The sequence below is a fragment of the Vulpes lagopus genome, chromosome 12 (assembly GCF_018345385.1).
Source record: "Vulpes lagopus strain Blue_001 chromosome 12, ASM1834538v1, whole genome shotgun sequence".
Lineage (NCBI taxonomy): Eukaryota > Metazoa > Chordata > Mammalia > Carnivora > Canidae > Vulpes > Vulpes lagopus.
In genome coordinates, this window is record NC_054835.1 from 12,706,428 (window position 1) to 12,733,987 (window position 27,560).

Here is a 27,560-nt window from a genome sequence, read left to right on the forward strand (position 1 = left end):
GCTCTGGGGGTGGCTGGGGGACAGGGGTCAGGGATCCCCCTGGGTGTGTGCTCTAGCCCAGGGCTTCAGGGCATGAGCAGATGCAGCAGCCTCCACGCTCCAGGTGGAGGAGGCCCCCAGGTCTCCAGACTCACCCCGCTGCCCCTGCCTGGTGAGCACAGCAGCCGGGGGACTGGAAGGCGGGGCAGGGCTCCTTGAGGCTGCAACTCTATTGCCAACAGCTCCAGGCACACACTTCACTCTCCCAGACCCTACCCGACCAGGCACAGCCACGGACATCCCACACTGCATACACACTAGATCCTACAGGCTTTGGAGGGTGGCTTGCTCCCTGGGCAGGGCTGAGGAATGTGGGCTGGCCCCACCCCCTGGCCAGGAGCCCCTAGGTGCCCAGGCTGGGCTCTGCTCCCCACCCTCCTTGGCCATCCTGCTGCCCCACCCTGGCCTGACTGGTTTGGGAGCCCGATCCAGTCCCTACCACCCTTGACAGGATGAGTAGGGGAGGTAGGCGGAACCACCCACTGGGTTCTCTGCCCCTGTCATTCTGGGCTGTCATGTGGAGCTGTGCATTGCCTGGCAGCGGTTTGGGGGTGACAAATCCAGGGCCCTCTGGCCCCTCGAAGGTTAGGACACACTCGTTGGGGCAGACATGCCTTTATGGGGCTGTAGAAAAGCAGACAGGGTGGCGGTCAGCAGTGAGGAGGGGATAGCGGGGGTGCACGGCCATCCGGTAGGCCGCCAGGATCTCAGCACTGCATGGGCACGTGTACTTGAACTCCTTCACCTGCAGCGCGTTCTCCAGGTAGCGGCGGACGCCACACAGCTCAGCGGGTATGGGCGCTTGGCGGAAGTGTGTGCATACCGTCTGCGGGCAAGGGGAGCGCGGTCAGGGCCTTGCAGGAAGCACCCCCCCACCCCTGTCCCACGTGTGGCACTCACATCCATGATGTACAGCTTGGGCAGCAGGCTGCAGTCGGCCAGCGTGAGCTGGTTGCCGTCCAGGAAGCGGCGGCGTGACTCCTGAAGCTGTGGCTCCTGTGCCAGCTCGTGTTCAAGGGGCCTGCGCAGGTAGCCGTCCAGTCTGGTGAGGGCGCGCAGCAGCAGCTGGTACAGAGCTGCGGGGGTGGGGTGGGGTGGGGCACTGTGAGGGCCAGGCCAGGGCATTGTCCCCCTCCCACCCCACGGCTCGAGACCCTCCTCACCATTGTCCTGAGTGGGCACTGGGTTCTTGATGAACGCGGAGAACCTGTGAAAGACGTCGTTGCCCGCCGTGGTGGACTCCCTGTACCGAGGTGCCAGGCTGGGGAATCTGTGGGGAGCCAGGGAAGCTCCGGTCAGACCCTGGTGTCCCGCCCCCTTCCCCGCAGCACCCTCAGCATTTCTCTAGGGCTCCTACAGGGAACCCATATTCGCCCCTGCCGCCACGCACTCAGGTGGCCCCAGTGTCTCCTCCAGAAACTCTTCGATCTGCAATGTGTCCGTTTTGGCGTCGCCATCATAGAGAAGGATAGGCAACTGCGAGCCGGGTGCAAAGTCCTTGAGCACATCCAGGGACCTGTGGGCATGAGGCAGGTGGGGAAGCTGCTGCTCAGGAGGGCCAGAGGCCCAGCCATGGTGCCCTGGGGGCAGGGGGCTCACCTGCGAGTGTCCACCGTGGTGAGGGTGAAGGGTACACCCTTGAGCAACAGGAGCATGAAGAGCCGCTGGCAAGAAGGGCAGTGTCCCACGCTCTCACCGTCCTCGCTGGCCTGGGCGGGTAGCGTGGAGGGGGCCGGGGCAGAGAGCAGACCTAAGAATTTTGCCAGAGAGGACCCTGCCTACCCCCCCCCCCCCCCCCCCCCCCCCCCCCAGTGCCTGGAGCTTGGTCGGCCACGCCCTCGACAAGTGATGGGTGAGAGCCCTTGACTGGGTCCCTGGTGGGGGGGCCCAGGGACATGGCCCCTGGGGACCCTTATCTCCAGCACCTGGGCAGAGACCAGCCTCCCGGTCTCCAGGCCCTCCAGGCTGGTCACGAGGGCAGGGTGGGCCGAGTGCTGTTTTCTGAGTGATTCATGCTGCCAACTGGACACTGGCTGGCAGCACACTCACTGCCCCACACCCCAACGATGGGGGGAGGCCAGGGGCTGGCAGCCGGTGCACAGGGATCCACAGCCCCGGGCAGTGATGCAAGCATCGGGGGTCACCCGGCCCAGCTCCCCTCTCCTGCAGCGCTGACCTCCACCCCCACATGAGCCTTGGCTGCCAGCTGCTGATCAGCACCTCCCCACTGAGGGGCTTCGTCCCCTGGCTTCCTCTCGCATGGCCTTGGGGGCAGCTCCCCGGGCCCTCGCCCAGTCCTGGCCCCTTTCCTCAGCCTCCACAGGCAGCCTGCATCCAGTGCACACGCAGCCTCCGGGGCCCACCGCCTGCCCCAGAAAGCCAAGCCCCACTGAGCATGCTCCTCCCCGGGGCTGCCTGCCCACCCACCCTGTGGTACCTTGACAAACAGCTGGAGCTTGGCAGTCTCTGCCATGGTGAGGAGCGCAGCGCGGTGGGAGGCAGTGAGGCAGGGGTGGGAGCCTGGGGAGCCCTTTAAAGCTGGGGTGCTCCGCCCTCCCCAGCCCAGGGCCCGCCCCACCGAGTCATCCCCCCCTGCAGGCAGGCCAGCCCTTGGGGCTCTGGGGCCCGTGTCCAAGCGCAAGGGTGTGACTGGGGGGCTGCCGGTGCTGGGGCCCCAGGGGGCTTTGGGGGTTCAGAGGTGGGGAGAGAAAGGAGCCAGCCTGGGCACAGGGCTGCCCTGGATCAGGATCAGTCCTGCCATGAGCCCACGGCCCTCCCTGCAGTGAACACCCCACTGTCCACTGGGGTCCCCAGCCCAAAAAGCTGAGGAGTGAGTAGGAGAAGCAAACACCCTAGCCCTGGCCTTGGTTTCCCCATCTGTCTACCTCCTGGGCAGGGAGGCCCCTCCCATCACTGAGCTGGGTCAGCCCCGCCCCTGGACCAGCCCACATTCCAGGAGTGCTGCTGGCCTGCCCAGGTGCCCCTCCTTGGCCAGCCGCACCCCTGCCGTCCCTACCCTCCCAGGGGGTCCCAGGCAGGCTTCCTCCACCTTAACCTTCCCCAGAAGCACCATGAGAAGGTTTAGGAGCTACAACCTCCAGCCCATGGGTCAGCCTGCTCACCGTTGACTGGAAGGAACCTCTAGGGGTTGTTGTGGGCACCCCCTAACCTGCCCCGCCTGTCCGGTGGCTCACAGTCCTGGGTGAGGGTGCCCCAAGGGAGGGGCCTGCCAAAGCTTACGCTGCCCCTCCACACAGCTGGGGACCTGCCTGTATCTTTGCCTCCTCCCTCCGGCTCCCCCTGAGGCACCAGTGGCTCTGCTGCAGCTCCACGATGGGGTGGGGGCTTGGCCCACTCACCTGCTGCTCCCGGGGCATACACCCCAGCCCCAGGGAAGGCCCAGGGCCCCCTCCACACCTGTGCATGCCTGCCAGCCATCCTCTGAGTATTTCTGTGTGTGTAAAAATAGCCCCGCGCATCTGTAGGTATGATCAGGAGACGGACCAGCAACCAGGTAGCTCAGAGAAAAGGAAATACACCGACACTGACACAGTGAATGGGAGCATGTCTCATTTCACACTTATTTCAAGAGACAAACTAGGATGGGACCTGGTTCGGGGCTGCAGCGGGTAAAGATGTGGCTCTGTACTCAATGAGGGGATGAGAAGCCCCCCTCAGCCTGGGGACACATCAACGAATGCGTGCTGTCCCCTGGGCAGCATGGCCCCATCTGCAGGAGGGACCCGGTGACTCCCTGGGACAGGACACAGGTGGTAAGTCTCTAGTATCGGGTTGGGTGATGTGGCTGAGTTGTGCCCCTGCCATCCACGTGCGAAGTCCTCGCCGCCCGCGCCTCAGAGCCCTGACAAGTCATCCTACTGACATGGGGTTATCAGGGCAGGCCCTGCCCCACTATGACTGTGTCCTTGGAAGCGGGCAGTTTATTTAAGATTTTATTTATTTATTCATGAGAGACCCAGAGAGAGAGAGAGGCAGAGACACAGACAGAGGGAGAAACAGGCTCCCTGCAGGGAACCTGATGTGGGACTCGATCCCAGGACCCCGGGGTCACGCCCTGAGCCAAAGGCAGATGCTCAACCCCTGAGCCACCTGGGCTGCCCCGGAAGCAGGCAGTTTGGATGCAGACACACAAGGATGCCATGTGCGGATGGAGGCCAAGGACAGGTGGTGCTGCTCCAAGCCCGGGCCACCACCACAGGGGCGACCAGCCCTCCCCAGCCTCGATCTTGGACTTCGGGCCTCCACATGGTGGGTATTTTCTGTTGCTTTCAGCTGCGCGAGTGGCAGTAATGCATGGCCACCCTAGCAACACCGCATCAGTGTGCGTCTGTCCAAGGCTGAGCCCCTAACCTGAGAAAAGCCACGGGGGTGTCCTCAGATATGTCTCAACTTCCTACCATGATTTGGTCATCGATGTCTTTAAAGAGGACCAGAAAAAAAAAAAAAAAAGAGGACCAGAAACTCAGACACCAACCTTAACTGACTGAGGCCTGTGGGGGGCCCCACAATCTTTCCTGCTGCCACCCCCTGCGTCCACAGAGCAGCTGTGGGGGGCCGTGGGCCTGCTGTCCTCTCAGGCCCTTCTCTTCCTTCCTGGAGGCTCGGGGTGGGGATGGGGGATCCGGCCGCCATCCCAGGAGTTGCAGGGCCCAGCATCATGCATTGTTCGTCACTCCTCCCCTGACCCGGGCTGCGGGCCCTTTCTGGCCATGTTTTAATGACCTGCTCTGCAAGGAGACACGGACTCTTGGGGGGTGGTGAGGGGCCTGGGGCAGCACCGGGATTGTGGCGGGAATGTGCACGGGTGTTTGCTGGCCCCGGCCGCTGAGAGCCACGGAGCCATGAGCCTGTCCCGAGGCGAGAGGGGAGTCCAAATACCAGTGGGCCCACCGGAATCAGGGCTCTGAGAAGACGGCCCGGCCCAGATGCTGGGTGGGGAGTACAAAGCAGGCTTGGGAATTCTAACGGAAAGGGAGTCTCCAAAACAATGTCCTGGACAAGCTGAAGGGACACCAGAGCCACCATGGAGGACTTCCACCGGCCAAATCCTGAGTATTTAGAGTGTAAAAAAGATGGCGACAGAATCATAAGCTTTTGGGCAGCCCGGGTGGCTCAGCGGTTTAGTGCTGTCTTCGGCCCATGGCATCATCTTGGAGTCCCGGGATCAAGTCCTACGTTGGGCTCCCAGCATAGAGCCTACTTCTCCCTCTGCTTTGTGTCTCTGTCTCTCTGTGTCTCTCATGAATAAATAAATAAAATCTTTTTTTTAAAAAAAGAATCGTACCCTTTCAAGGGGTTAAAATGGTAAATATTACGTGTATTTGCCCACGACAAAAAAAAAAAAAAAAAAATCAGATGACAGCAGCAAATGACAATATGTTGATTTTTTAAAAACTCATGAATCCACAGTGATCTAGTTCTAAAACTGAAGGTATTTGAAAAAACAAATGCCAGCTAATAAATGCAGAAAGGATGAAATAGTTAGAAAACCATTTTGGGGCACCTGCGTGGCTCAGTCTGTTAAGCGCCGGCTCTGGGTTTTGCTCACGTCATGATCTCAGGGTCGGGGGAATCAAGCCCCACATTGGGCTCTGTGCTCAGCACACCCACCCCCTGTCCCAATAAATAAATAAATCTTTAAAAGAAAGAGGGGATCCCTGGGTGGCTCAGTGGTTGAGTGCCTGCCTTCGGCCCAGGGCATGATCCTGGAGTCCTGGGATGGAGTAACGCATCAGGCTCCCTGCATGGGGCCTGCTTCTCCCTCTGCCTGTGTCTCTGCCTCTCTCTCTCTCTTTCTCTGTGTGTGTCTCATGAATAAATAAATTAAAAATAAAAATAAAAGAATAAAAAATTCCATTTTGCAACCCCCGCCCCAGGGGGATAAGAGTTTTGAGAAACAAGATTTCACATGACCCTCTATCCTCCTGGGGGGGTCTCCTGTGTCCCATAGTCCCCTTGAGGAGGGCTCTGGTGGGAGACTGACCATGGCCAAGCTCTAGGGGCACTGGCTTTGGGACGCCCCCTTGTGGCCTGTCTCCAGGTCCCATTGCTACTGAGCAGCCCCCTCTCAGCTCCTGGGAGCCTCTACAAGGCCCCAAGGTTTGTACACACTCCCTCCTGGACTTGGGTCTCAGCCTAGAGGTCGCCTCCTCCTGCAAGCCCCCTGCCTATCCTGGATGAGATGGAAACAGCCCAGCACACACTGCCCATGGGCCCTTGGTGGGCCCTGGGCCCAGGGGTCAGGGAGAAGGTGGCTCAGTGTGCAGGCCTGCGGGGGAGGCCTCAGTGACACACAGAAACCCACTCTGGACCCCCCTCCAGGCAGGGAGTCTGGGCTCTGTGGGTGGGCAGGGGAGGGGAATGAGGGACAGCCATTGCCTCAGTCTCCCTATCTGCACCAACAGCTGCACACAGGGATGAACCCCCCACTCTCCTTCAAGTTCACCCTGGCTCGGGGCTCCAGGCCCCATATCTGCGCCTGTAGGGAGGGGACCGAACCTCGGCATCAGTGGGCCCATCTTCACCCCAGCACCCCGCTCCACACAGGCAAGCTTCCACGGGCTTTTGTGTTCATTTATTTAAAACAAACATCTGTGTGCTATGTACAGGTCTGGGTCCCGGGGGAGTGGGTATGGGGGGAGCCAAGCTGGGTGGGACAGCAAGGGAGCTGGGGGGGGGATCTGGCCCCTTGTGTGGCTGGTGGGGCCAGCTTCTCCATTCCTGCCACCCAGCCCACCACCTTGAGACTGCTCCTCCCTGGTCCACGTCCATGGCTTCCCTCAGGTGGGGGCCTCCCTGCGTGAGAGCAAGATGAGGAAGCCTCTTCCCAAAGCAAAATAAATAACGTCCTGGGGACGAGACCTGCCCCAGCCTCCCTCGGCCCCAGACCGGTCATCGGTACCGGGTGTCAGAGAAGAGCCCATTGAGGAGGTCAAGCCCGGCCAGCAGAGGGTCTGGGAGTGCCCAATGGCCTGTGTCACCCCAGGGGCCCTAGGGGTGGAGTGCAGAGCTGGACAGGGGCAGAGGCGAGGGGCTGGTCAGACCCCCAGGCTTTAAGGCAGAGCAGGGTGAGGGTGTGCGCAGCCCAGGGCCAGGCCAACCTTTGGCACAATCAGGGGAGGGCAGCGCGATGGTCTCAGGCACAGCTGAGGCCAGGTGAAGGGCTGGAGGGAGTGTGAAGCCCTTGGTCCTGGACCTCCCGCTCCAGGGCCTCATGGGTGGACACTGGGGGCACAGGGTGGGGCTTTGGCCACTGCCTGACTTCTGTCCCCACAGCATGTCCTTGAGCCAGCGCCTGATGGTCAGCAGAGCGTGTCTGTGTTGAAGGAGAGCTGGGCCTGGTGGGCAGATGGCAGGCCAGCCGGGCTTGAGAAGGTGTCTCCCGGGTCTAGGATGGGTACCCAGCCTCTGCCCCCCTTGAGTTCTCCCTCCGTGATGAGGCCTCTGGTGGCCTCTGCCTGCCAAGTCTGGTGGCTGCAGTGTTTCCGGCTCCCCCCACCTCCACCCCTCCCGTGTCTGAAATCCCAGTTTCTAGCATGCCATGGGGTCTGTGTCTGTCTGTGCCCAGGGCCCCTGTGTCTACCCTAGTGCTAGTATCAGAGGGACCCCTCTGTCTCCTTGAGCTTAGGACAGCAAGAATGTGCAGAGCCGCTCCCCCCCCCCCCCTCACCTCCCCTCATGCAGAACCTGAGCCCTCTGGCCAGTCGGGCCCTGCAGACCCGGCTCACCCGCTCCTCCTCGAAGCTAATGAGACCCTCGTCTTCTGTGTCCAGGTCCTCAGGCTCATCGGCCACGAGTGCCCTTAACTCTGTGGGGGCAGGCCGGGGCCGGAAGAGGCTGAGCAGGCGGCCCAGGGGGGACCGCAGGGCCGAGGGCGGCTCTGTCTCCTGCTGCTCCAGGTTGTCGCTCTGCTTCTTGGCAAAGTTCACAAACACCTGGTGGGCAGCAGCAGGTGAGTGAGCAGGGGCCTGCCTAGGCTGTCTCCCCGCCCCTGACCTGGGGCACTCACATTGTCCAGGGTAGTCTGGCTGACCGAGTAGTCTTCGATGCCCAGCACGCCTACCACCTGCTCCATCTTGCTGAACACCTGAGCCAGCGAGATATGCTCTGACTGGAGCTGGTACTGCACCTTCGTGTGGTGACGCTCCTGTGGGGGCACAGAGATCAGAGGCCGCTCAGCGGACCCCCAAGCCCTGTCCCTGGGGCCCCACCCACCTTGAGCACGGCCTCTGGAAAGTTCCGGTTGAAGAACCGCACCACATCCTTCACATTCTGGCTACTCTTGGTCCTCACCGTGATCATGTAGCCGTCTCCAAACCTGCAGAACAGGCCTGTGGCCCCGTGTCCCCAGGCACCAGGGCAGTCTGTCCCCCACCTGCCATGGGCCCCCACGGCCTGCCACCCCACACTGGCCCCCTCGGCTCACCGGTTCTTCAGGTGCTGGATGCTGCCCAGACAACGCAGGCGCCCGTTCACCATGATGGCCAGCCGAGTGCACAGCGCCTCACACTCCTCCATGCTGCAGACAGAGACACAGGCTGGCATGGGGTGGGGGGCACTGTGTGCAGAGCAGCGGTGGGGAAGGAGGGCAGGGACACACCTGTGTGACGTCAGCACCACAGAGCGCCCCGTCTTGATGAGGTCGAGAATGAGATTCCAGAGGAAGCGCCGGGCCTTGGGGTCCATGCCCGTGGTGGGCTCGTCCTGGGGGCGGTGTCAGGCTCAGCCACTGCAGCCCACTGCCCCTCCCCCCCTCCCCCAAGAGGTGCAGCGCCCACTGCCCCCTACACTGGCTCACCAGGAAGATGAAGGCCGGGTAGCCGATGAGGGCAATGGCTGTGGACAGCTTCCGCTTGTTGCCTCCACTGTAGGTGCCCGCTGGCTTGTCCGCGTACTTGCTCAGCTCCAGCTTCTCCAGCGCCCAACTGACCACCTGGGGGGGAAGGGACATCAAGGCCCACCCCTCCTCTGCCCTGCCCCTGCCGGGGCGCTGCCTACCCGGGCCTCGTCCTTCCAGGGGATGCCGCGGAGCCGCGTGTACAGCTGCAGGTGCTCCCGGGCTGTGAGCTCGTCGAACAGGGCATCGAACTGCGGGCAGTACCCCAGACTCTGCTGCACCTGGAGCAGCTCCTTGAGCACACTGGGGACACCATGACATCAGCACCCGCAGCCACAGCCACCCCACCCGCCCGGGTGCCCGCCGCCCGCCTGCACCTGTGCCCGTTGACGAAGGCCTCGCCCCCGGTTGTGCTCTCGTCACCCGTCAGCATCTTGAAGGTGCTGGTCTTGCCCGCGCCGTTCACGCCCAGGAGGCCAAAGCACTCGCCGGGTCGCACGCCCAGGCACAGGCGGTCCACCGCCAGGATGCGGCCGATCTTCCGGGACTTGTACACCTGGTGGAGGGGAGGGGAGAGGAGAGGAGGGGAAGGAAGGGGGCCGCCCGCCGGGAAAAGCAGGGCAGCAAGTCAGGCTGCCCGGCCCTCGAGCCACACCCCTACCTGGCCCTGCCCCCTGAAAAACGCCCCCACTGGCCCCACCCCCAGAAACACGCCTCACTACCCCGCCCACACCGGAAAACACGCTCCCGCTAGCCCCACCCCCAGAAACTTCCCACTGCCCTGCCCCCACTGGGAAACACGCCCTCCACCTAGACCCCAATCCACTAGAAGCCCCCCCCCACCAGGTTCCTCCCCACAGGAAACACACCCCCGCTGGCCCCGCCCCCTCCTGGGCTCGCCCCAACCTGGCCCCTCTCTCACAAGCCCAGGGCCCACCTTGGTCAGGTTCTCGATCTTGACCATGTCATTGTCAGCATCCCCCCGCAGCACTCGCTGCCGCTCACTGGCCACATCCACATCATCCTCCACAGGCTTGGTAGAAACTGGCATCCGCCTGGGGACAAGGTGGGCAGGGCCATCACCCAGCCTCCCCAACACGCTCTGGCCATAGCAGGACGGCGGGCAGTGCCCAGCTTGACCACTAGCCCGACATCTCCCGGCACTCCCCACTCACTGTGGCTGCCGCAGGAAGTTGTACTGGCACATGATGGTGAGGAAGAAGCCCACGAAGCCTTCGACTGTCATGGCCACCAGCCCCCTGGTGACAATATCCCACTCGAACGGGGACTTCATCTTGTCAAACTGGCCTGTGGGGCAGCCGGCTCAGGACCTGTGCCTGGCGCCTCGGGAGCCCCCATCTGTCCCTGATGCCGGAATCCTCCATTTCCCGGCCAGGTGTGACCACTCCGGGACCCCCGACCCCCGCTCACCAATCTTGGCGTAGTACTCATTGATGTACTCGTTGTAAGCCATCTCCATGAGCCCGTGGCCCAGGTTGTAGTTGGGGAAGATGAGGAAGCAGCTTTTCAGGTAACTATTGACGACCTTCAAGTCCTGGAGGGTTGCAGGTAGTCACTGGCACAGCCTGGCCCTGCTGCCCCACTGCCCACCATGCCCCACTGCCCACCATGGCCCACTGCCCTGCTGCCTGCCATGCCCTGTTGCCCCGTGGCCCCACCTTGTCGTGCTCAAAGAGCTGCAGCAGGAAGGTGGCCACTGTGGCTGTGATGCCGATGAAGAGGTTGATGACAATGAGAAACACATATGCAGAGCTGGGGACCTCAAACCAGAAGGAGGCCGGGTACATGATGGGGGTGATAGACCACCTGCAGGCAGGCGGGTAGGGGCAGTCAGCGGGTGGCCTGCCCCCAGCCCAAGCCCCCACCCGCTGCCTGCTCCCCCTTACCCATAGAGCAGGAAGAGAGAGAGCACGGCTGGGAAGTTGGTGGGTGAAGTGTAGGCCGGCAGGTCAAACACAAACAGGATGATGACACAGCAGGTGGCTGGGACCAGATAGTTAAGCTACCAGAGCAGGGGTGGCAGGTGAGGGGCCCAGGAGCAGGAGTGAGGGGCCCCAGGGCAGGAGTGAGGGCTCAGGGTGGGGCAGGGCTGGGGGGCCTGGCAGGGGACAGGCAATGGGATGGCAGGGGTCCAGGGGTAAAAGGAACCCCCCCTTCAGCCATGCAAGGAAGGGCACACCATGTCCCACACGTAGTTGGCGAGCCAGTAGATGACAGGGTTACAGCCGCTGACAAACTGCAGGTGCTTCGCCTTGGTGGACTTCTCAGCTACCAGGAAGACCACGAAGCTGGCTGGCACGAAGGACATGGCCACGATGATGAAGATGGCAATGACCACGTCTGTGCCCTGCAGCCTGGGGGCAGGGCAGACATCAGCCCTTGCCTGGCACCCACCCCACAGCAACACCCTGGCCCCCCAGTCCCCATACACACAGGTAATCCAGGGAGAGGCTGGCACTCGTCTTGTTCATGGGGTGGTTGGTGACAGTGATGCCTACAGCACAGGGGAAGGCAGCCTCAGGGACCTGCTGTCGCCCCCCTGCCTGGCCCCACCCCACCCACCCCACCAAGGCGCACCATAGGCTGCCGGGTTGCCCTTGCTCTTGGGCAGGTTGGCACGCAGGATGGCATTGTTGAGACTGTTGAGGTAGGTGGGCATGCTGTGGTAACCCTTGTTGTTGTAGAAAACCTGGAGAGACGCAGAGTCTGTGAGAGCCCTGTGGGTTCCTGTCCCCACCTGCACCCCTGGGCCAGAGCTGGAAGCCGCGAGGCCTGGGGCCATGGCTTACCTGGGCTGCCCTGCGCACCGCGATCTTCCGCACCATGACTGGGGCCCGAGCACCAAATGACACTGGAATGGACTTCTGGATGTTGCCAAAGGTGATGGCCCCATACCTGGGCAGATAGGTCAAGGGGCAGTGATTCCAAGCACGCAGGGGGCAGACTGCCCCCTCACCCACAGCTGGCATGCAACCCCCACCCAGCTCACCGGTGCAGCCGGAAGCGGTCAGAGGTGAAGAGCAAGTACTCAGAGACATTGTGGCCCGTGATGTCAGTCAGGATGTCGCCGGTGACCACCCGCATTTGGGGTGGGCGCCCACCCACACCCCCTGGGCAGGAGAAGCCAGTGCCCTGCGCAGAGCAGGTGCAGCGAATGGGCTCCCGCACCAGGCGCGGCAAGGAGGGTGCCGACGTCCAGTTGTCTGCAGGCACAGCAGGTACCACCAGCTCAGGCCCAGGCCTTGCCCTGCCCGCCACCCCCCCACAACCCCGGCAGCCTGGGGGCGCCCTACCTGGCCCAGAGGTGGGGGGCAGAGAAGTATTCCAGGCCTGCAGTGGGTCGTCCTCTGGAGACACGGGGGAGTCAGACGGAGCAGGCGAGGGTGGGGGTGGCACGAAGTTGGACAAAGGCAGCCCCTGTGTGAAGGACTCCAGGCACATGCTGTCAAAGAACCTGGCAGCCAGCAGGCGGGACTCGCCACTGCTCAAGTTCAGCATGGGCCCCAGTGAGCCATTGGCTGGAGACTTGAGCACACAGGTGGCGCCCACACCCGATGGCAGCCGGAACGTGCTTACAAGCTGCTGGGGGCTGGCATCAGGCGACAGTCGCAACCTGGGGGTGGCCGCAGTGTGTCAGTGGGGAGATGCCCACCAGTCTCTGCTCTCCCCGCCCAGCCCCCCGTCCCCAAGGCTGCCCCTGTCAGCGGCCTCACCGGTACTCCTGGCGCTCCTCATTGGCATAGGGGATGAAGTTGCCACGGGGCTGGGTATAGTTGTGGTATTGCGAAGGTGACAGGACCAGTGGGGGCAGGTCACCTGGTGGGGCGCATGGAGGCCTGACCTGATGCTGCTTACCTAGCAGCGACCTCAGGCCTAGGTCCTACCCCCCATTCCTAAGACTCAGGGTCCAAGCCTGAGGTGTGGGTCCCCAGGGTGCTGGGGTCGCACACCAGCCCCGAAGAGTGCCTGCCAGTCTCAGATGGAGTGCCCAGGCCCAGAGCGGGTGTGGTGGGGGAGGCACCACAGTCCCACTGGCACGGCCACCAGCCTCCTGATGTCCCTCTGCCTGGCCCAGTGGCCGTACCAATCTCAGGGACGGAGAGGGCCACAGTCATGGCCACGCAGACGAAGAAGGCAGGGAGCAGGATCTGGGAGGAGAGCGCCTTTGAGTTGCGGCGGGCGCAGTGGAAGCGTTTCACCAAGAGCCCGTGGAACTGGCGCATCTTCAACCACCAGCCCTCCAGTTTGCGGCTTCCCTGGCCAACCCTCGTGAGGGCCTCCGCCTCAGCTTCTGCACAGGGAGTGGGGGCTGAGCAGGCAGCCTGGGGCCACCCCATGGGGACCCCACCCAGCCCCACCTGGCTGCCCCCCACCTTGCAGGCTGACGTTGTCGGGGTCCTGCAGGTTGTCAAAGAGGGGGCGGTAGTCGCCATAGACATCTGCGTAGGTGGCTCCCTCGTCACCGCGTGCAGAGCCCACGGAGGATGTGGACTGCAGCGACACCTGTGACTGTGCCAGCTCTGTGCACCGGGCCAGGCCGCCAGCAGGCGCCTCCCCCGGTGATGCCGGGCCCTCCGCCCCTGGTAGGGCATCCTTCCTGGACTCCTTCACATCTGTGGAGGGCCCGGGGAGGGGAGAAGTGGGACTCAGGCCTGCCTGGGATCCTGAGTCCCCATGCCCACCTACCCACCCACCCAAAGCCCTTAGCCCCACCTCACCCTGGAGAGCCCCAAGTCCCATGGCCACCTCCCTGCCCAGCCCCAGAGTTGTCCTCGGGGAGTCGGGACACCCTGTCCCACCCAGAGTCCTTGGTCCCCAGAGAAGGGGGTAGAGTGAGCAGCCCCGGCCCCAGTCCAGGCCCTGGCTGGGAGGGGTGCCATGGAGAGGGGTGCCGTGGGGAGGGGTGGGGCTCATGAGCAGCTCTGGGACCTCTCACCCGCCTCACTGTTCTCCAGAGACTGGTCCTCCTCCGACACCTTGAGGAACACCTCCTCCAGCGTGGTGTCCATCAGCCCGAAGCTGCTCAAGTGCAGTGTATCCAGACTCTGCTCCAGATGCTGTGAAAGAGCTGTGCGTGACCCCACCACAGTGCGGGCCCCCAGCAGGAACACACCCCACCCAAACCCACTCCACCCTACACCCCTCACCTGGAAGAGACGCTCAAAGGCCCCCTTCTTGGCAGCCTCGCTCGGCAAGATGTAGGAGAGCTCTGTGCTCGTATCAGACACCAGCAGGCAGGAGGCCACGTGCTTGCGGATGAACTGGGAGACCTGGGGCTCTGAGCAGCTGCTCAGCTGGGTACGACCTGGGGGGCTTGCTGGCAGCCCTGGCTCTAGGAAGGGAGGGGAGCACAGAAGAGCTGCATTCAGAGGCTGGTGGAGGGGGATCCCAGCCAGGTCATGAGGGGGCCTGAAAAGAGGGAACCCCAGGCCCCACCAGGCATGCCAGGCTTACTGGGGCAGCAGCAGGCCCCCCCATCAAACTCACTGGCCTTGGAAAAGGGGTCCTGGGGTAGGAGGGCCTCAGGTTGGCCCAGGCAGCCTCTACACAGACCTTGGGGGTCCCCAGGCTCAGCAGGCCGCTTGACCAGAGTGAGACGGTAGCCATCCCCATAGGCGCCCTTGAGGAAGAGCGGGGAACCACAGCACTTGAGCTTCCCATGGGAGATGATGGCAATACGATCCCCGAGCAGGTCAGCCTCGTCCATGTGGTGGGTGGACAGCAGGATGGTGCGGCCTGGGGGAGGCCAGGACTGGGGTCAGGGCACAGGGCTGGGACGGGGCAGGGCAGGCAGGGGCCACCCATCCCCTCCCGGTGCCCCACGGCCCGCTCACCTGGTTTATACTTCAGGATGAGGTCCCAGATGGCTCGGCGTGCATAAGGGTCCACGCCAGCAGTGGGCTCATCCAGGATGATGGCACGGGAGCCGCCCACGAAGGCGATGGCCACAGACAGCTTGCGCTTCATGCCACCTGACAGCGTCTGCACCAGTGAGTGCCGCTTGTTGGAGAGCTCTAGGTCTTCAATCATCCTGAGGGCGGGACGGGGCATGTGGGCCCCCCGACAGTGGAAGCACCCAACCCCAGCCCCGCCGCACCCCCGCCCCCACCCACTTGTCCATCTCTTTGCGGATCTCCTCCTGGGCCATGCTCTTGAGCCTCGAGTAGAACCAGAGGTGCTCCTCCACCGTGAGCCGGTCAAAGAGCACGTTGTGCTGTGGACACATGCCCAGATTCTTGCGGATCTCGTCCATCTCCGTGCGGATGTCGTGTCCGTAGATGGTGGCCGACCCCGAGGTTGGCGGGAACAAGCCAGTGAGGATGGACCTGAGTGGGTGGGCTGGCAAGGTCACAACCCCCACCTCCTGGAAGGAGCCCACCCTGCCGCCCACGTGGTGACAGAGCAGACTCTGGCCTGACACTCACATGGTAGTGGTCTTGCCAGCCCCATTGTGTCCCAGGAATGACACCACCTGGTTCTCATATAGGTTCAGGCTCAGCCTGTTTAAAGCCAACTTCTTGTCATTCTTGTAGACCTTGGTGAGCTTGTCCACGCAGACTACCAGTGGCAGGTGAGTGGGTTCCTCCTCCATTCCCCGCATCTCCTCTGCACCAGGGTGGCAGGTCAGCTAAGGCTGCCCTGGGGCCCCCAACCCCAAAACCTAGTGATCACCCCAGCCACTGCCCTGGCACCCGCCTCACCCAAGCGCCGGCTCTCCATAGCACAGGCCTGGTCTTCCTCCATGACGCTGAGACGGGGGGCACGAGCCCATGGCCAGCTCCACTCCCAGGCCTCCGTACGCCCACTGCCCAGCCAGTAGGACTTCTGCAGTGGGAAGTACCAGGGCCGGGGTAGCCCATACATGCCTAAGGGTTGGAGAGCAGAAGGGAAGCTGACCCAGGGCCTGGGGTTGCTGTCCATGCCAATCCATGTGCCTTCCACTAGGGAGCCATATCCCCCCGCCAAGGGTTAGCTGGTACCTGGGTGCACAGCCTCTATGTACCACGTGAGCACGCCATAGACGGCTGCATCTATCATCAGCATAGTGACCGCCAGGAGCAGGTTGAAGTCATCACCTTCCACAGGTGACTGGCTGAACGTGTGCCACTGGATGCCCACACCTGCCACCTCGTACAGGGCAAAGTACTTGGAGCCCAGGCCGAAGGCTGTTGTGGACATCAGGGACTGAGGGGACAATGGTGTCAGTGGGGAAGGGGGCTGGATCCCACCCTCACCCCAGCCACCCCTGACCCTCACCGCAATGCACTTCTCAAAGGCAGTGATCTTGTCGTGGGCCACCTCCTCACGGATCGCCACATACATGTAGGGCACGTAGCTCAGGAAGTAGATGATGCCGCCGCAGGCGGAGGCCAGCTTGGCCTTGGAGTACAGCACAGACACCAGGAAGCTAGGGTAGGTGCGGCCACTGGCCGTCAGCCATACCTGACCCTTGGTACAGAGCCCAAAGCCCTCCTGGCGTGTCCCTCCTGGGGTCCAGAGCAGCTCCAGGATGGGTGCTTCTGTGTTTTTGGGGTCAATGCAAGGGCTACTCGGCCAGGACCCAAGCAAGGCCCCCTCCCAGCCTGCTGCCAGCCACACATGCTCACCAAAACATGATGGTGGCCACGGCATAGACAGCCAGGAAGAGCCAGATGATGAGCACGTGGCTGTGCATGAGCACCTGGCCATACTTGAGGATGGCCGTGAGTGCCGTCACAGAGATGGAGAGCTGCACAAAGCCAGTGATGAACCAGGCCACCCAGTGTACTGCGTTGTTCAGGCCCATCGTCTTCATCACCTGTGAGCATGTGGGCATCGGGCTGGGGCAGGAGGCCTTGTGCTTGGGGCAGGGCACCAGGAAAGGGTGACCTGTCTCTGCCCTGCCGGCCAGGCCCAGGGAGGGAGAGGTGTCCACAGGCTGCCCCCCACCCTCATTCCTCCCCCGCCACCTCTGTGCCCCCCCACCCCCATCCCCCCACCTCCTTCAGCCGGTGTTCCTTCTCTGCTACAATGTGCTGGATAGTCATGGCCACGGAGTAGACCCAGGAAATCACCATGCAGAGCGGCATCATGTGCTCGATGACAAACAGGAAGCTGAGGTCCAGGCAGGGGCATGAGGGGAGGGGCTTGGCCTGAGCCCCAGCCCCCAGGCCCCCAGAAACACACACTCACTCGTCTCGCGTGTAGCAGGGGTAGGGAAACATCTGCACGTAGTTCCCAGGCTCCACCACATCGTGGCCCACGAAGGTGTTGATGATGGCTCGCTCCATCATGTCTACAGGCAGGAGGGGTCAGCCGCGGGGTCGGGGGTGGCCAGGCCTATCCCCGCAGCCCCAGGGGCGGCCCTCACCCTGGATCCAGACGAAGCCATACAGGAAGTAGAAGCGGCCGCCGGTGTTGGGCCCTGGGCGCCAGTAGGCCCGGCGGATCTCATTGGTTTTCTCCGTGAAGCTGGAGTTCTGGCGGATCTTGTAGTGCACATGGGGTGGCAGGGAGCCATCCTTGCGGGTCTGGAAGATCACACCTGGGGACAGGATGAGGGTGGGTGGAGGGGCCACCTGGGGACAGGATGAGGGGCAGGTGGGGGGCAGAGTGGGGGGCTGGCTGTGGGGGAGGGCCACGAGGGAGGGAGGGGTGTGAGGGAGGGGGCGCGACCAGTGACTGGGCAGTGCTGGGGCTTGAGGGGCGGGGCCGCAGGGGAGGAAAAGCCAGGGTGGGGTGAGGATGCTAAAGGCGAGGGCGCACAGGAGCAGATAAAGGGGTCTTGGAGGGCAGCGGTAGAGAGACGGGAGGCTGAGGGGGTCAGCAGAGCAGGGCTCGGGGGACCAGCTCACTGGCAAACACGGTGACATTGTCCTGGTAGGCCTGGTTGAGGGTATAGTTGACGATGCTCTCCTCATCGGGAAAACCCTTGAAGATGTCCACACTCACCTGGGGGGAGAGGTGTTGTCGGGAGCCGGCCCTGAGCACCAGCCCCTCCGCGCCAGCCTGGGGGCCTGTGTACCCACCTTGGACATGAACTGGATCCAGCCACAGGCCGCGTTGTCAATCGTGTCCAGCTGCTGCAGGAGTGCCGAGCCGTTGGGCAGAGAGAAGTTGTCCTGGCGCAGGGCGGGCGGCAGTTCCTCTAGGGATAGGTTCAGGGCTTCGGGGTGCAACCGCAGCTCTGCCACATACTGGGATGGAGGGCCAGCTCAGAGGGCAGCCCAGGATGCAGCACTCCCCCGCCCCCCTCCTACTACCCCCCACCCCCCATCCCACCCCCACCCCCGCACCTGCTGTAGCCAGCGCAGGTGCTGCTGCAGCTTGCCCTGCTCCAGGAAGCTGCGGATCTCTGCAGAGATGTTGAGCCACACTTGCGCATAGTGGGTCACGTTGCCTACAAAGGCAAAGGTCTCGTTGGCCTGCAGAGGGTGAGGGCATGGGTCACAGGGCTCACAGAAAAAAACCCGCCAGCAAGGGGGTGGTCCAGTCCTTTGTCCTCCACCCGCCACCGCCCGTGGCCCAGACAGTCCTCGCCAACAACCAACCTTGCTCAGGCACACTTCCACCTGGACACTCAAAACCCTCCCCTCCCTACCTTCCTGCCACTACCCCATACAACTGGCTCTGCCCAGGCTCCCTAATGTCACCCGCTGTGCCTTCACCGCCCCCACACATCCTCCACAGATGGAGGATGGATCCTCCACAGAGCCCCCTCCACAGACTCTCCTTCCTGGGCCATTTTCAGCCCTGGCTTCTACTTCCCCTGATAGGACTTCTCCCTGGAATGGCCACAGACATTCTGCCCTCAGCGGGACGCTCCCATGCCACCCAGCTGCCCCACCCAAATCTCGCCCATCGGGGGCTGCTCTGGAGGGTCTCTGTCCAAACCAGCAGGGCCAGCCTTGCACCTCCCCAGCCAGGCCAGGACCCGGAACCTTGCCAGGGGCCTGTGCATCTCCAACGTCCCCATCAATCCTCCCATCCCCCCAAACCAAGTCAGGGCTCCTGTGCCCAGGCTACAGCTTCCTCCATGTCAGTTCTACTGACCCTCCTCTGCATGGGGGTCTCTGGCCTGCACAGCCCCTCTACCCAGATCCGTCAGCTTCTGCCCCAGGAGGCACATGCAGCTCGACCCCCAACCAGCGAGACTTGCGAACCTTGAGGATGACGCGGTCGGCCTCAGAGCCCGCTGGTGCATACAGGATCTTGGGATTGCTGGTCATGAGGTGCACAAGAAGGCCCAAGTTCCGCTGCTCCTTGCTTGTGAAGCCCAGGGAGCTCATGTTGCCCTGCCGCAGTGCCTCGGGCTCGATGGTGCTAGGGTGGGGCCGGGGCATTAGGGGTGCCAGGTTGGGGGTGGGAGTCAGGCCCTGCTCCTATCTGTCCCTGTCCCCTTTCCCCGTGCCCACCTACCGGTTGTTGCCACACAGGATGGGCTGCAGGCCAGCCCAGAGCTGCACAAAGGCGGAGCACTGTCCCTGCAGTGCATCGGAGGGGGCTGGAGCCGCGGCGGATGGGGCACCCTCCTCCACTGTGGAGTTGGAGCTCGTGCCCACCGCAGCCGCAGTGCCATTGGCTGTCCTTCCAGGGCTGCTGGCCGGGGGCCCTGGAGCACGGCGAGTGCAGGCGCCCTGGGGCAGCAGCAGGGCCAGAGCTGAGAGGATGTCCACATCCTGCAGAACTTTCTGGGCATCCAGCAGATCCTCCAGCAGTGCCTGCAGCCGCTGTGGTGGTGCTGGCTGCTGCTGGGGAACTGAGCCGTTGGGGGTGTCCAGGCCCAGCTGAGGGGAAATGGGCCATGTGGGGAAATGCAGACCCAGGAGAGGGAGCAGGGAGCAGGGCCCAGGGACGGATCTGAAGGTGGGTATTTGAGGTCAAGGGTAGAGGAGGCAGGATGCAGGCTGGGATGAGAGAGGCTGAGGAAGAGTCTGCATCCTGGGGGCAGGGGCACACTGACTGGGGCTGGGAAACAGTCTAGAGGGAGGATGCGGGGCATGGCTCTACTGGGAGTATGTGGGACATCCACCACAAGCATACCCCACTCACAGCCCTGGGCCCAAGGAACCCCAGCATCTCCTCCAGCCCAGGCGGTGGACCCGTGGGCCAGTGGGCAGGCAGGCGCTCACCTGCTGGGCAATCTTGGCCACATCCAGCTGGTTCTGGAGCTCAGCAGCCAGCCCAGAGAAGCGCTGGGCACGGGCTGTGGCCCGCCCACTGCAGACAGCATCCCGGTAGCCCTGCAGTGCTGTCTGCTGACCCTGGGACACCGTGAGGATGCGGCCTAGCTCCCTAGAGCCCCGTGTACATGTGAGTTGCTCCAGGAGGGCAGGGGCCAACAGCAGCTCCTGAGGGAGGGGCGCAGGGGAACAGCTGAGAGATCACCTCAACCAAGAGGAGACCAAGGCCTTAGCCCACAGAGGCCACAGGTCTCCCCCGAACTGTGCCAGGTCCAAGACAACCCAGGGGCTGTGATAGGGCGGGGAGCACATCACTGTCCTGCCTTCCCCTTCCCCATGCTGCCAGCCACAGACTCCCAGGCACCCCCCTCACCCCCAGGAAAAGTTCAGAATTCTCACAGGGACCTCTTTCTTCACCCACCGAGGCAGAAACACCCACCAGAGGCAGGCAGCATGCTCCCATCCCACTAATAGATCCTCTCACCTCCATCCGGAATAGGGGATTGCTACCCAGGCGGCGCCAGGGATCCTGACCCCTGGGGAGGCCCGACCCCACTTCTAGGGCAGGTGAAGGGCCAAAAAGCAGGTGATAGACCTGGGGCATAAAGGGGGCATGGTTCAGGCCAGGAGGTTCCAGAGCCTGGCCCCAGGGTCGCCTCAGAGCCCCACATCCCCCATCATTGCTCTCCATTCCCACAAGCAGGGGAGCAAAAGCCCAGGGCCAGGAGCTGCCCCGAGAGGGGACACGTGCCCACTGCTGGCGCTCGTCCCACCTCACCTCGGGCAAATCCACCTGGGCAGCCAGGAGAGCCTGGGCCGTGCTGTTAGGTAGTGACAGGTTCTGCATCAGGAAGCGACAGAGCTCCCGTGGATCCCTGGCCACCGAGCCCAGAGTGAAGGAGGACGCTGGACAGGCAGAAGGATGCACTAAGGGCCAGTCAGGCCCGGGTCAAGGCAGCCTGAACAGGCACAGAGCCAAGCTGCCCCACCAGGCACAGGCTCAGGCACAGGTGCAGGCAGCTCTGCTAGGTCGGCCTGAGCACAGAGCACGTTCGCCCCAGGAACTCAGAGCAACAGTTCAGACTGAGGCCCAGACCCAGGTCCGCGGGCAGGAGTGACCAAGCTGGGGTTTGAACCCAGATGACACCAGACCTTGGGTCTCAAGCCCCTCCTCCCCACAGAGGCCCTGCCCAGGCTGCCCAGGCGCACCTGTAGGTCTGTCCAAGCGGCTCTCCCAGGTGTCAGGGCCCGAGCGGAGGGCCTCCAGGTGCTGGCGCAGGGCCTCGAGCTCCGAGCCCAGGCTGGGTCGTGCTGGGTCGAACAGGTTGCCCTCCTCCACCACGCGGTTGAGGCGCTCCAGCAGCTGAGTGACCCTGCACCACCACCAGAGGTCACCCACGGCCGCAGGGGCCGGGGTGGGGGTGGGGGTGGCAGGGGGCAGGGGCACTCACGTGGAGTTGGCGTACTGCAGGAAGCCAAACTCGTCTCTCTGGCCATCAGGACACAGAGACTGCATGACGGGCAGGATGCCAGCAGAGGTGAGAGGTGCTGCTGTGTAGAAGGCTGCAGGGGGTGGTCAGGGTAGGTGGGAGGGCCCGAGGAGTGCGGACAGGAGGGGACAGGGAGAGGAGTCAAGAAAGGGGAGGGAGACGAAGTCCAAATAGAGAAAGTGAGAGAAAGTCAGGGAGGAAAAGCAGCTTCAGGCAGCAGATAGGGGCAGAGGACCAGGCATTCGGGTGCAAATGACCCCAGCAGGTCAGAGGTCAGAGAGTGTCTCTCCATCCCTTCCACACAACTCCCAGGGTATCCCTCATCCCTCAGCCAGCCCAGGCCAAGATGCCTGATGCTTTCCCCAAGGATTCAAGTGTGGCACTGCTTACAGAGCCCAGGGGAGCATGAGGGGCCCCCAGTGGGCAGTGACCTCTGACCTCTCTGGCCAGGTGGTTAGCAAAGTGAATGCAGAAGTGCACAGGGGTCTGAGGGGCAAGCAGCCAGGTGACCTTGCCCCACAGGGCAGAGCCAGGCAACCCCACAGAGAGACCGATGCCCCCCAGAAGCTTGACATGGGAGCCACCAGGGCCCAGGCGCCCTTCAGGACCCACCACCCCTCATCCCTGTGCACCAGCTATTCCTGACAGTGGGCAGGGGGTTCTGGAGGATGTAGCCAGGCCAGGAGAGGCTGGGGCACTAGGGTTAATGCAAGCAGGGGCAGGGCGTGCTTAGGCCGCACCAGGAGGACTGCTCACTTACAGACTGCATGCAGGCCCAGGAGGAGGACAAGAGACCATGCAGGGGAGGGGCAAAACAGAACAGAGGAGGACAGTGAGGGACAGCCACCATGGCCAGCCTTGTCTTCAAGCCCAGCCGGGTGGCGTGGCCAGGGACCACTCCGGGGAGCAGGCTCACGGACCCCATGGGGGCAGCATGGCAGCTGGGACACACGTGCAGGCATGTGCACCCAGGGAATGCACGTGTGACACGGTGAGGGCTGCCTGTCCCCCACTGCCCACCCAGCTGTGCCCCAAGACCAGCCCTGAGGACACCCACCTTCCTTCACAGAGATGGTCGGTTTCTTCTGCCGAAGCCCCAGCAGAATGAAGAAGAGGACCAGAGGAATGAAGATCTCAAAGGCCAATACCCACTGGAAAGGGCGGGCTGAGTAAGGCTGCCTGTCCCAGGCAGCCTGGCCTCCCGCACGGCCGTCCCCAGGCAGCCTGCTGCAGACTGGACAGGACAGAGCCCGGTTCTCCCCTCCACAGATGTCCGGCCCTGTCCAGCCCCACATACCGCCCCCTAACAGAGTTTGCCTCTCATTTCTTCAAGGGCCTTTCTGATGTGCGAGAGCATGATGCTGTCTGGCCCAAGCACATCAGTGCTCCCACCCCCTAGCCAAGGTCTGATTTGCCAGCAGGGACAAACCAGCCAGCTTGTGGTCTACTATGACCTGTGCATCTGCCCAGCTCAGCTTCTCCTTCCACACCTTCTCCTGGCTAGGATCTGGAGGTGGGCTGGGGGGCTATCCACAGCTCCCACACTGCCCCAGGGTCAGCCTTCCTCATTGTGACGGCACCGTTACACCCTCCTAAAGAGCCCAGGGAGACAAAGCCTGGATAAGGGGAGGCATGGCTCTAGCCCAGGGCCCTGAGCCTCTGGGAAAACCTGCTTAGAGGTCTGACGGCCCTGAGTCCCTGACACAGGGGTGCCCTGTCCTGCTCTGGGCCTGCTCCCTCACCCCGTGTGGCTCAGGTGGGCTTGGCAGCCCCCCCTCCCCACAGGACTCTGTTCAGTCTTCCCAGGACTGCTCCTGCCACCCCAGCGGGGCAGCAAGGTGAGCCCTGGTGGAACGTGCTCTGAGTAGGAAAGGAAGACCAGAAGCAACAGATCCCCAGGCCTCTGGAAAACGGGAGGACTTGCTACAGTTTGTGATATGGCCACCTGTCCTAGTCCGGGGAAGGAAGGTGGATAGCCCCCCCCACCCCCCGCCCAGGTCTTCTCTGAGGACCAAGTTTCCTTCACCCTCACCCCGACCCCAAAACAGACTCCAGAGTCCCCACCCCAGTGGCATTCCATCTGGCCCAGCACCCGAGCTCCCGGCCCCCTAGGGTGAAACAGCCGCTGTTGTTTACTGTGCTTTGACAATAGTGCTCTGTGGTCTGGAACACCCCACTGTGTGTCTGCACCCCACGCCTGCCCCAGTCTGTGCCAGCCTCCACCACCACCACCCCGAGCCAGGATCCAGCCAGCCTAGGGCTAGCCAAGGAGGCACCATGGACACCCACAGGGCTGGGGACAGGCACCTATGCCACACACATGTACCTAGAGCAAGGGTGGCTGCATGCAAGTGGCGGTGCAGGTGGCCAGGGTCATAGCCATGGTACCAGCCCCACCCACACCCGCCCTGCCACTGGGCACCTCCACTGTGTAACTGCAGCAACAGGCCAGGGCTACCTCCTCATTGCTATAGCAACGGCCGCGCAGGAGCTGCTGGGAGGAGGGAAGCCTGCTTGGCGGGCGGGCGGGCAGGCGGCCAGAGGGGCATCTGGTTACAGGCAGGCAGCACAGGTTCGGCCCTACCTGGGAGCCCCACCTGGACACCCCATGGCGGCCTGCAGGGTGGTCAAACCCTGGTCCCTCAGGGGTAGCCCAGCGCCCCCATGGTGTCCCAGGGCGTGAGGGCCCACTCCAGGCCTGAGCCACCTCCTGCTATGTCAAGGGGAGAACAGAGGAGAACTGAACACGAAAGAGCCTCTCAACCCAGCGATGAGGCCACAGCAGCCCCAGGGTCGACCTCTGCCCAGCTCAGGGGACAGGCGAAAGACAGATACAGAGGTCTTTGGTTCCTACTCTCCAAACCAAGCTTTCAGGAGGCGCACTCCGACCCCCAGAGAAGTGCACAGCCTGCAAGGCAAAATGTCTCTTGGCTAAGCCCACAGGTCTAACTCTGAAGCCCAAGACCCTCCTGGGAAAGTGGGGGGGCCAGCAGGAGTGTGCCAGGCATCTGGCCAGCCCTAGCCCCAGCCCCATGGACAAGCCCAGCAAGGCCTTAGCCCCCGTGAAGGAAGAATTTCGGATTTATGGGTCTTGGGCCAAGGTCCTCCATACAGCCTACCCAGTTCCTGGTACTGCTGCTGCATACATGGGCCCAAGGAGATTCTAGGGAAGACCAACCTAGCAGGTGGGGGCTGCTCCTGGGTGTCTGGCAGTAGACAGCTCCCACCTGTTTGCCAGGTGCCCCACAGGCCACTGCTCCTTCTCTGAGCCTTGAGATCCCCAGGGGATTTAGGAGCCATCATCCCAGCCTCTGCTCCCAGCCCCTGGGGGCTCTTACTGCCAAGAACCCTGGGACTAATACTAATGGTGCCCACATTCCAATCCCCTTTCCTCCTCCGAGCCCTGCCCTGGTGTCCCCGGTAACCTGAAATCAGAACCAGGGGGAGCTGCACCAGAGGCCACAGCCCTGATCCATGGGACCCAGTGCCAGCCAGACCCAGGCACGTGGGCAGGGAGTGTACTCAACCCTGGTTCCCCACCAGGCTCAGGTGCCTGGGGGACTCCTGCCAGGCCACAGTAATGACGTCTACCCTGCCCTGTTTGCAGTCCCGGGCTTCTCATTATGCACTTCAAAGCCCTTCTCAAGGAGAGACCCTGGCAAGAGCTCATCAGCCCAATGGGACTCAGAGCCAGGTGGCAAAGGAGCCTCTCAGGCCCCAGGTGGGCCAGAGGATGCTTTGTCCTCAGGCCCCAGATCTGGACCCCAGCCTGCTTGGGGCCTCGTTGTGGAAAATTCCCAGGGCCCATTCAGAAACCCCAGCTGTCCAGGCCTCTCGATGGTCTATGTACTGCTGTCAGGACATCAGGACAACGGAGATGCCCCTGCCCTTCCCAGAGCAAGCGTGGCAAGGGCCAGCGTGATGACATCCATACTGACCCAGGCTGGCTTCTGTCCCTGACAGCTGCTGTGGCCCGCACCCTCAGGCCCCCCGCTGCCCCAGACACAGGGCAGAGAGCTGGGGTGCTTGGTACTCACAGCTCCAAACAGCAGGACGTGGCTCCCAGAGGAGACTGGGGTTGGGGAGGTCAGCCTCAGGAAGGACTGCCCCAAAGGACAAAAGGGTACAGGGATGCAGCCTAACCCATGCTGGCCCAGCAAGGACATTCTCCTTGGTGAGAGAGCAGGAGCAAGGGCCAGCGGACTTGCGGGAAGGGGGAGGAGGAGGAGAAGGAGGAGGAGGAGAAGGAGGAGGAGAAGGAGGAGGAGGAGGAGGAGAAGGAGGAGGAGGAGGAGGAGGAGGAGGAGGAGGAGGAGGAGGAGGAGGAGGAGGAGGAGGAGGAGGAGTGTCTGCCCAAGGGCAGAAGGGTGGTGCAGGGAGGAAGAGGCAGGGTCCCTGCAGGGACTCCAGGGGGGCTGAGCACAGAAACCAAGGACTTTCATAGTTAGGAAGAGTCCACCATATCAGCCCTCTGTTCGTCTCCGGAACCAGGGCCTCCCGCGACCCCAGGGTCCTGGGGCCGCTCGGCCCCCCTACTCGTGCGGCTGGCCCCAAAGCGGGCGCGGCGCGGGGCACCCATCCCGTGACTCAGCCGAGCACCGCGAATGTCAGCGGGCGCGGGCCGCGGCCCGCGGGCCGAGACCGTCCCCGGAGACCAGAGGCTGCAGCAGGCAAGGGCGGGCCGGGTCCCGCGCCCGCCCGGGGTCTGCGCGCGCCCGGCCCGGCCACACGTGCGCGCGGAAAGCGCGCCGCTGGCCCCAGTGCGCGCGACCTCGGGGTGGGGTGGGGGGCAGGCCGGGAGGCGCGCGGGTCGCTCACCGGGCTCCGGCGCTTCAGCGTCACGTTCTTCCAGAGCAGCAGCTGCAGCTGGTGCAGGAAGCCCATGGCGGGGCCGCTCTCCGGCCGCCTTCGCGCCGCGGCCCGCTCCTCTGCGCGCCCCACCGGCCCCGCCGCCCGCCGCGCCGCTCGGCATCGCCCGCGCGGGGCGGGGTCTCGAGCGTCCGGGACCGGCTCGGCGCTGGCTCCGCCCCGGCGGCCGCGGTGACAGCCACTCGCCCCGCCCCCGCTTAAAGGCGCCGCGCCGCGCCGCGCCGCATCCGGAGACCCCGCCGCGTTGCCAGGCGATTTCTGCAGCTCCACCCCTCCATCGCTCCGGGCGTCGAAGTGACTTGCGCACAGCTTCCCTCTAAACCCCGGACTTAGGCCCTCTAGGGCGCTCGAGGGCCCCTGGCTGGCGCGCAGCAGCCCCTCCCCCCCGTGGAATCCTCACGCAGAGGCGCCCCGAGGGGATGCCGAGGGGGTGCAGCACCTCCACCGGCCCACGCAGCAGTGGACGTCAGAGCCAGGGCTCCGGGGCCCCAGGGTCACTGCCGGGCTGGAAAGGTGTAGCCGCCCACACGTGGGGATCCGGGGATCCCACCTGTGCAGGGCAGGCAATGTCTATCCTCAAGTCTTCAAGAATCAGCATCCTGGCCCAACCAGGTGCTTCCTGGTCCCCCGTGTCTTAAGGGAGGGGATGGGCGCTTGTGAGGGGGCTGCAGGGGACTGTCCCACCGTTGTGAGACTTTACTGGGTGCGTCCTGAGTGAGCCACTTGGTGACTGAGTGGCAGGACAGGCCTGGTGGGGCTCAAGCCCAGGACAGCTGATCCCTGCAGGTGGGGTGGACAGAGTGCTTAAGGAAACAGGCTGCCCCCTGGGGTGGGAGCTCACTCTTCTCCCCAGATCCCACCGGCTCTGGCCCCTGCAGATGGGAGTCTGTGGGCAGTGAATTCCGGAGGGCCAGGCTGCAGCTTCCCAGGGTGGCCAGCAGAGGACAGCAGATGGCAGGGGACCCTGGTGGGTGGCTCTGATGGCTTTGCCCCAATCTCAGTCTCCCCACGTGCCCACGGGATGTCCGGTGTCTGGGATGCACATAGACTGGTCCCTATGCTGGATGGCAGGCTTTGGGGGATTGCAGCTGCCTGCCCCTTCCCAGCTCCTCCTTCCCAGCG

The 27,560-nt window shown here is 63.4% G+C and overlaps 2 protein-coding genes across 6 annotated transcripts; both read right to left on the bottom strand.

The window, feature by feature from the left end:
- Positions 1-140: 140 nt before the first annotated feature.
- Positions 141-4,470, bottom strand: CLIC3 (chloride intracellular channel 3). Its single transcript, XM_041723769.1, has 6 exons — positions 2,477-4,470; positions 1,639-1,748; positions 1,430-1,555; positions 1,203-1,309; positions 940-1,115; positions 141-865 (listed from the first exon to the last, which is right to left on the bottom strand). The coding sequence occupies exons 1-6, from the start codon at positions 2,510-2,512 to the stop codon at positions 656-658; spliced, it is 765 nt and encodes a 254-aa protein (XP_041579703.1). The 5' UTR covers positions 2,513-4,470; the 3' UTR covers positions 141-655.
- A 2,149-nt stretch (positions 4,471-6,619) lies between these two features.
- On the bottom strand, positions 6,620-26,542 carry ABCA2 (ATP binding cassette subfamily A member 2). 5 transcript variants are annotated; one of them, XM_041726182.1, is made up of 49 exons: positions 26,388-26,542; positions 22,627-22,720; positions 22,330-22,332; positions 21,531-21,642; positions 21,289-21,452; positions 20,858-20,985; positions 20,564-20,674; positions 20,029-20,247; positions 19,316-19,533; positions 19,060-19,219; positions 18,193-18,321; positions 17,926-18,093; positions 17,752-17,848; positions 17,268-17,441; positions 17,090-17,192; positions 16,897-17,011; positions 16,525-16,715; positions 16,175-16,325; positions 15,898-16,102; positions 15,619-15,783; positions 15,343-15,523; positions 15,031-15,243; positions 14,752-14,948; positions 14,405-14,653; positions 14,065-14,249; positions 13,854-13,974; positions 13,291-13,530; positions 13,002-13,208; positions 12,631-12,733; positions 12,211-12,530; positions 11,907-12,120; positions 11,707-11,812; positions 11,495-11,606; positions 11,351-11,411; positions 11,097-11,271; positions 10,804-10,919; positions 10,576-10,723; positions 10,328-10,451; positions 10,072-10,204; positions 9,834-9,951; positions 9,274-9,452; positions 9,058-9,199; positions 8,858-8,992; positions 8,660-8,763; positions 8,486-8,578; positions 8,275-8,377; positions 8,069-8,206; positions 7,788-7,994; positions 6,620-7,397 (listed from the first exon to the last, which is right to left on the bottom strand). In XM_041726182.1, exons 1-49 carry the CDS (start codon positions 26,451-26,453, stop codon positions 7,362-7,364), a joined length of 7,233 nt encoding a protein of 2,410 aa, XP_041582116.1. In that variant the 5' UTR covers positions 26,454-26,542; the 3' UTR covers positions 6,620-7,361. The 5 variants fall into 5 exon arrangements, with proteins under 5 accessions (XP_041582116.1, XP_041582114.1, XP_041582112.1 ...); XM_041726180.1 differs by having other exon boundaries at positions 14,471-14,653; positions 19,316-19,683; XM_041726178.1 differs by having other exon boundaries at positions 19,316-19,683.
- Between the last annotated feature and the right edge of the window lie 1,018 nt (positions 26,543-27,560).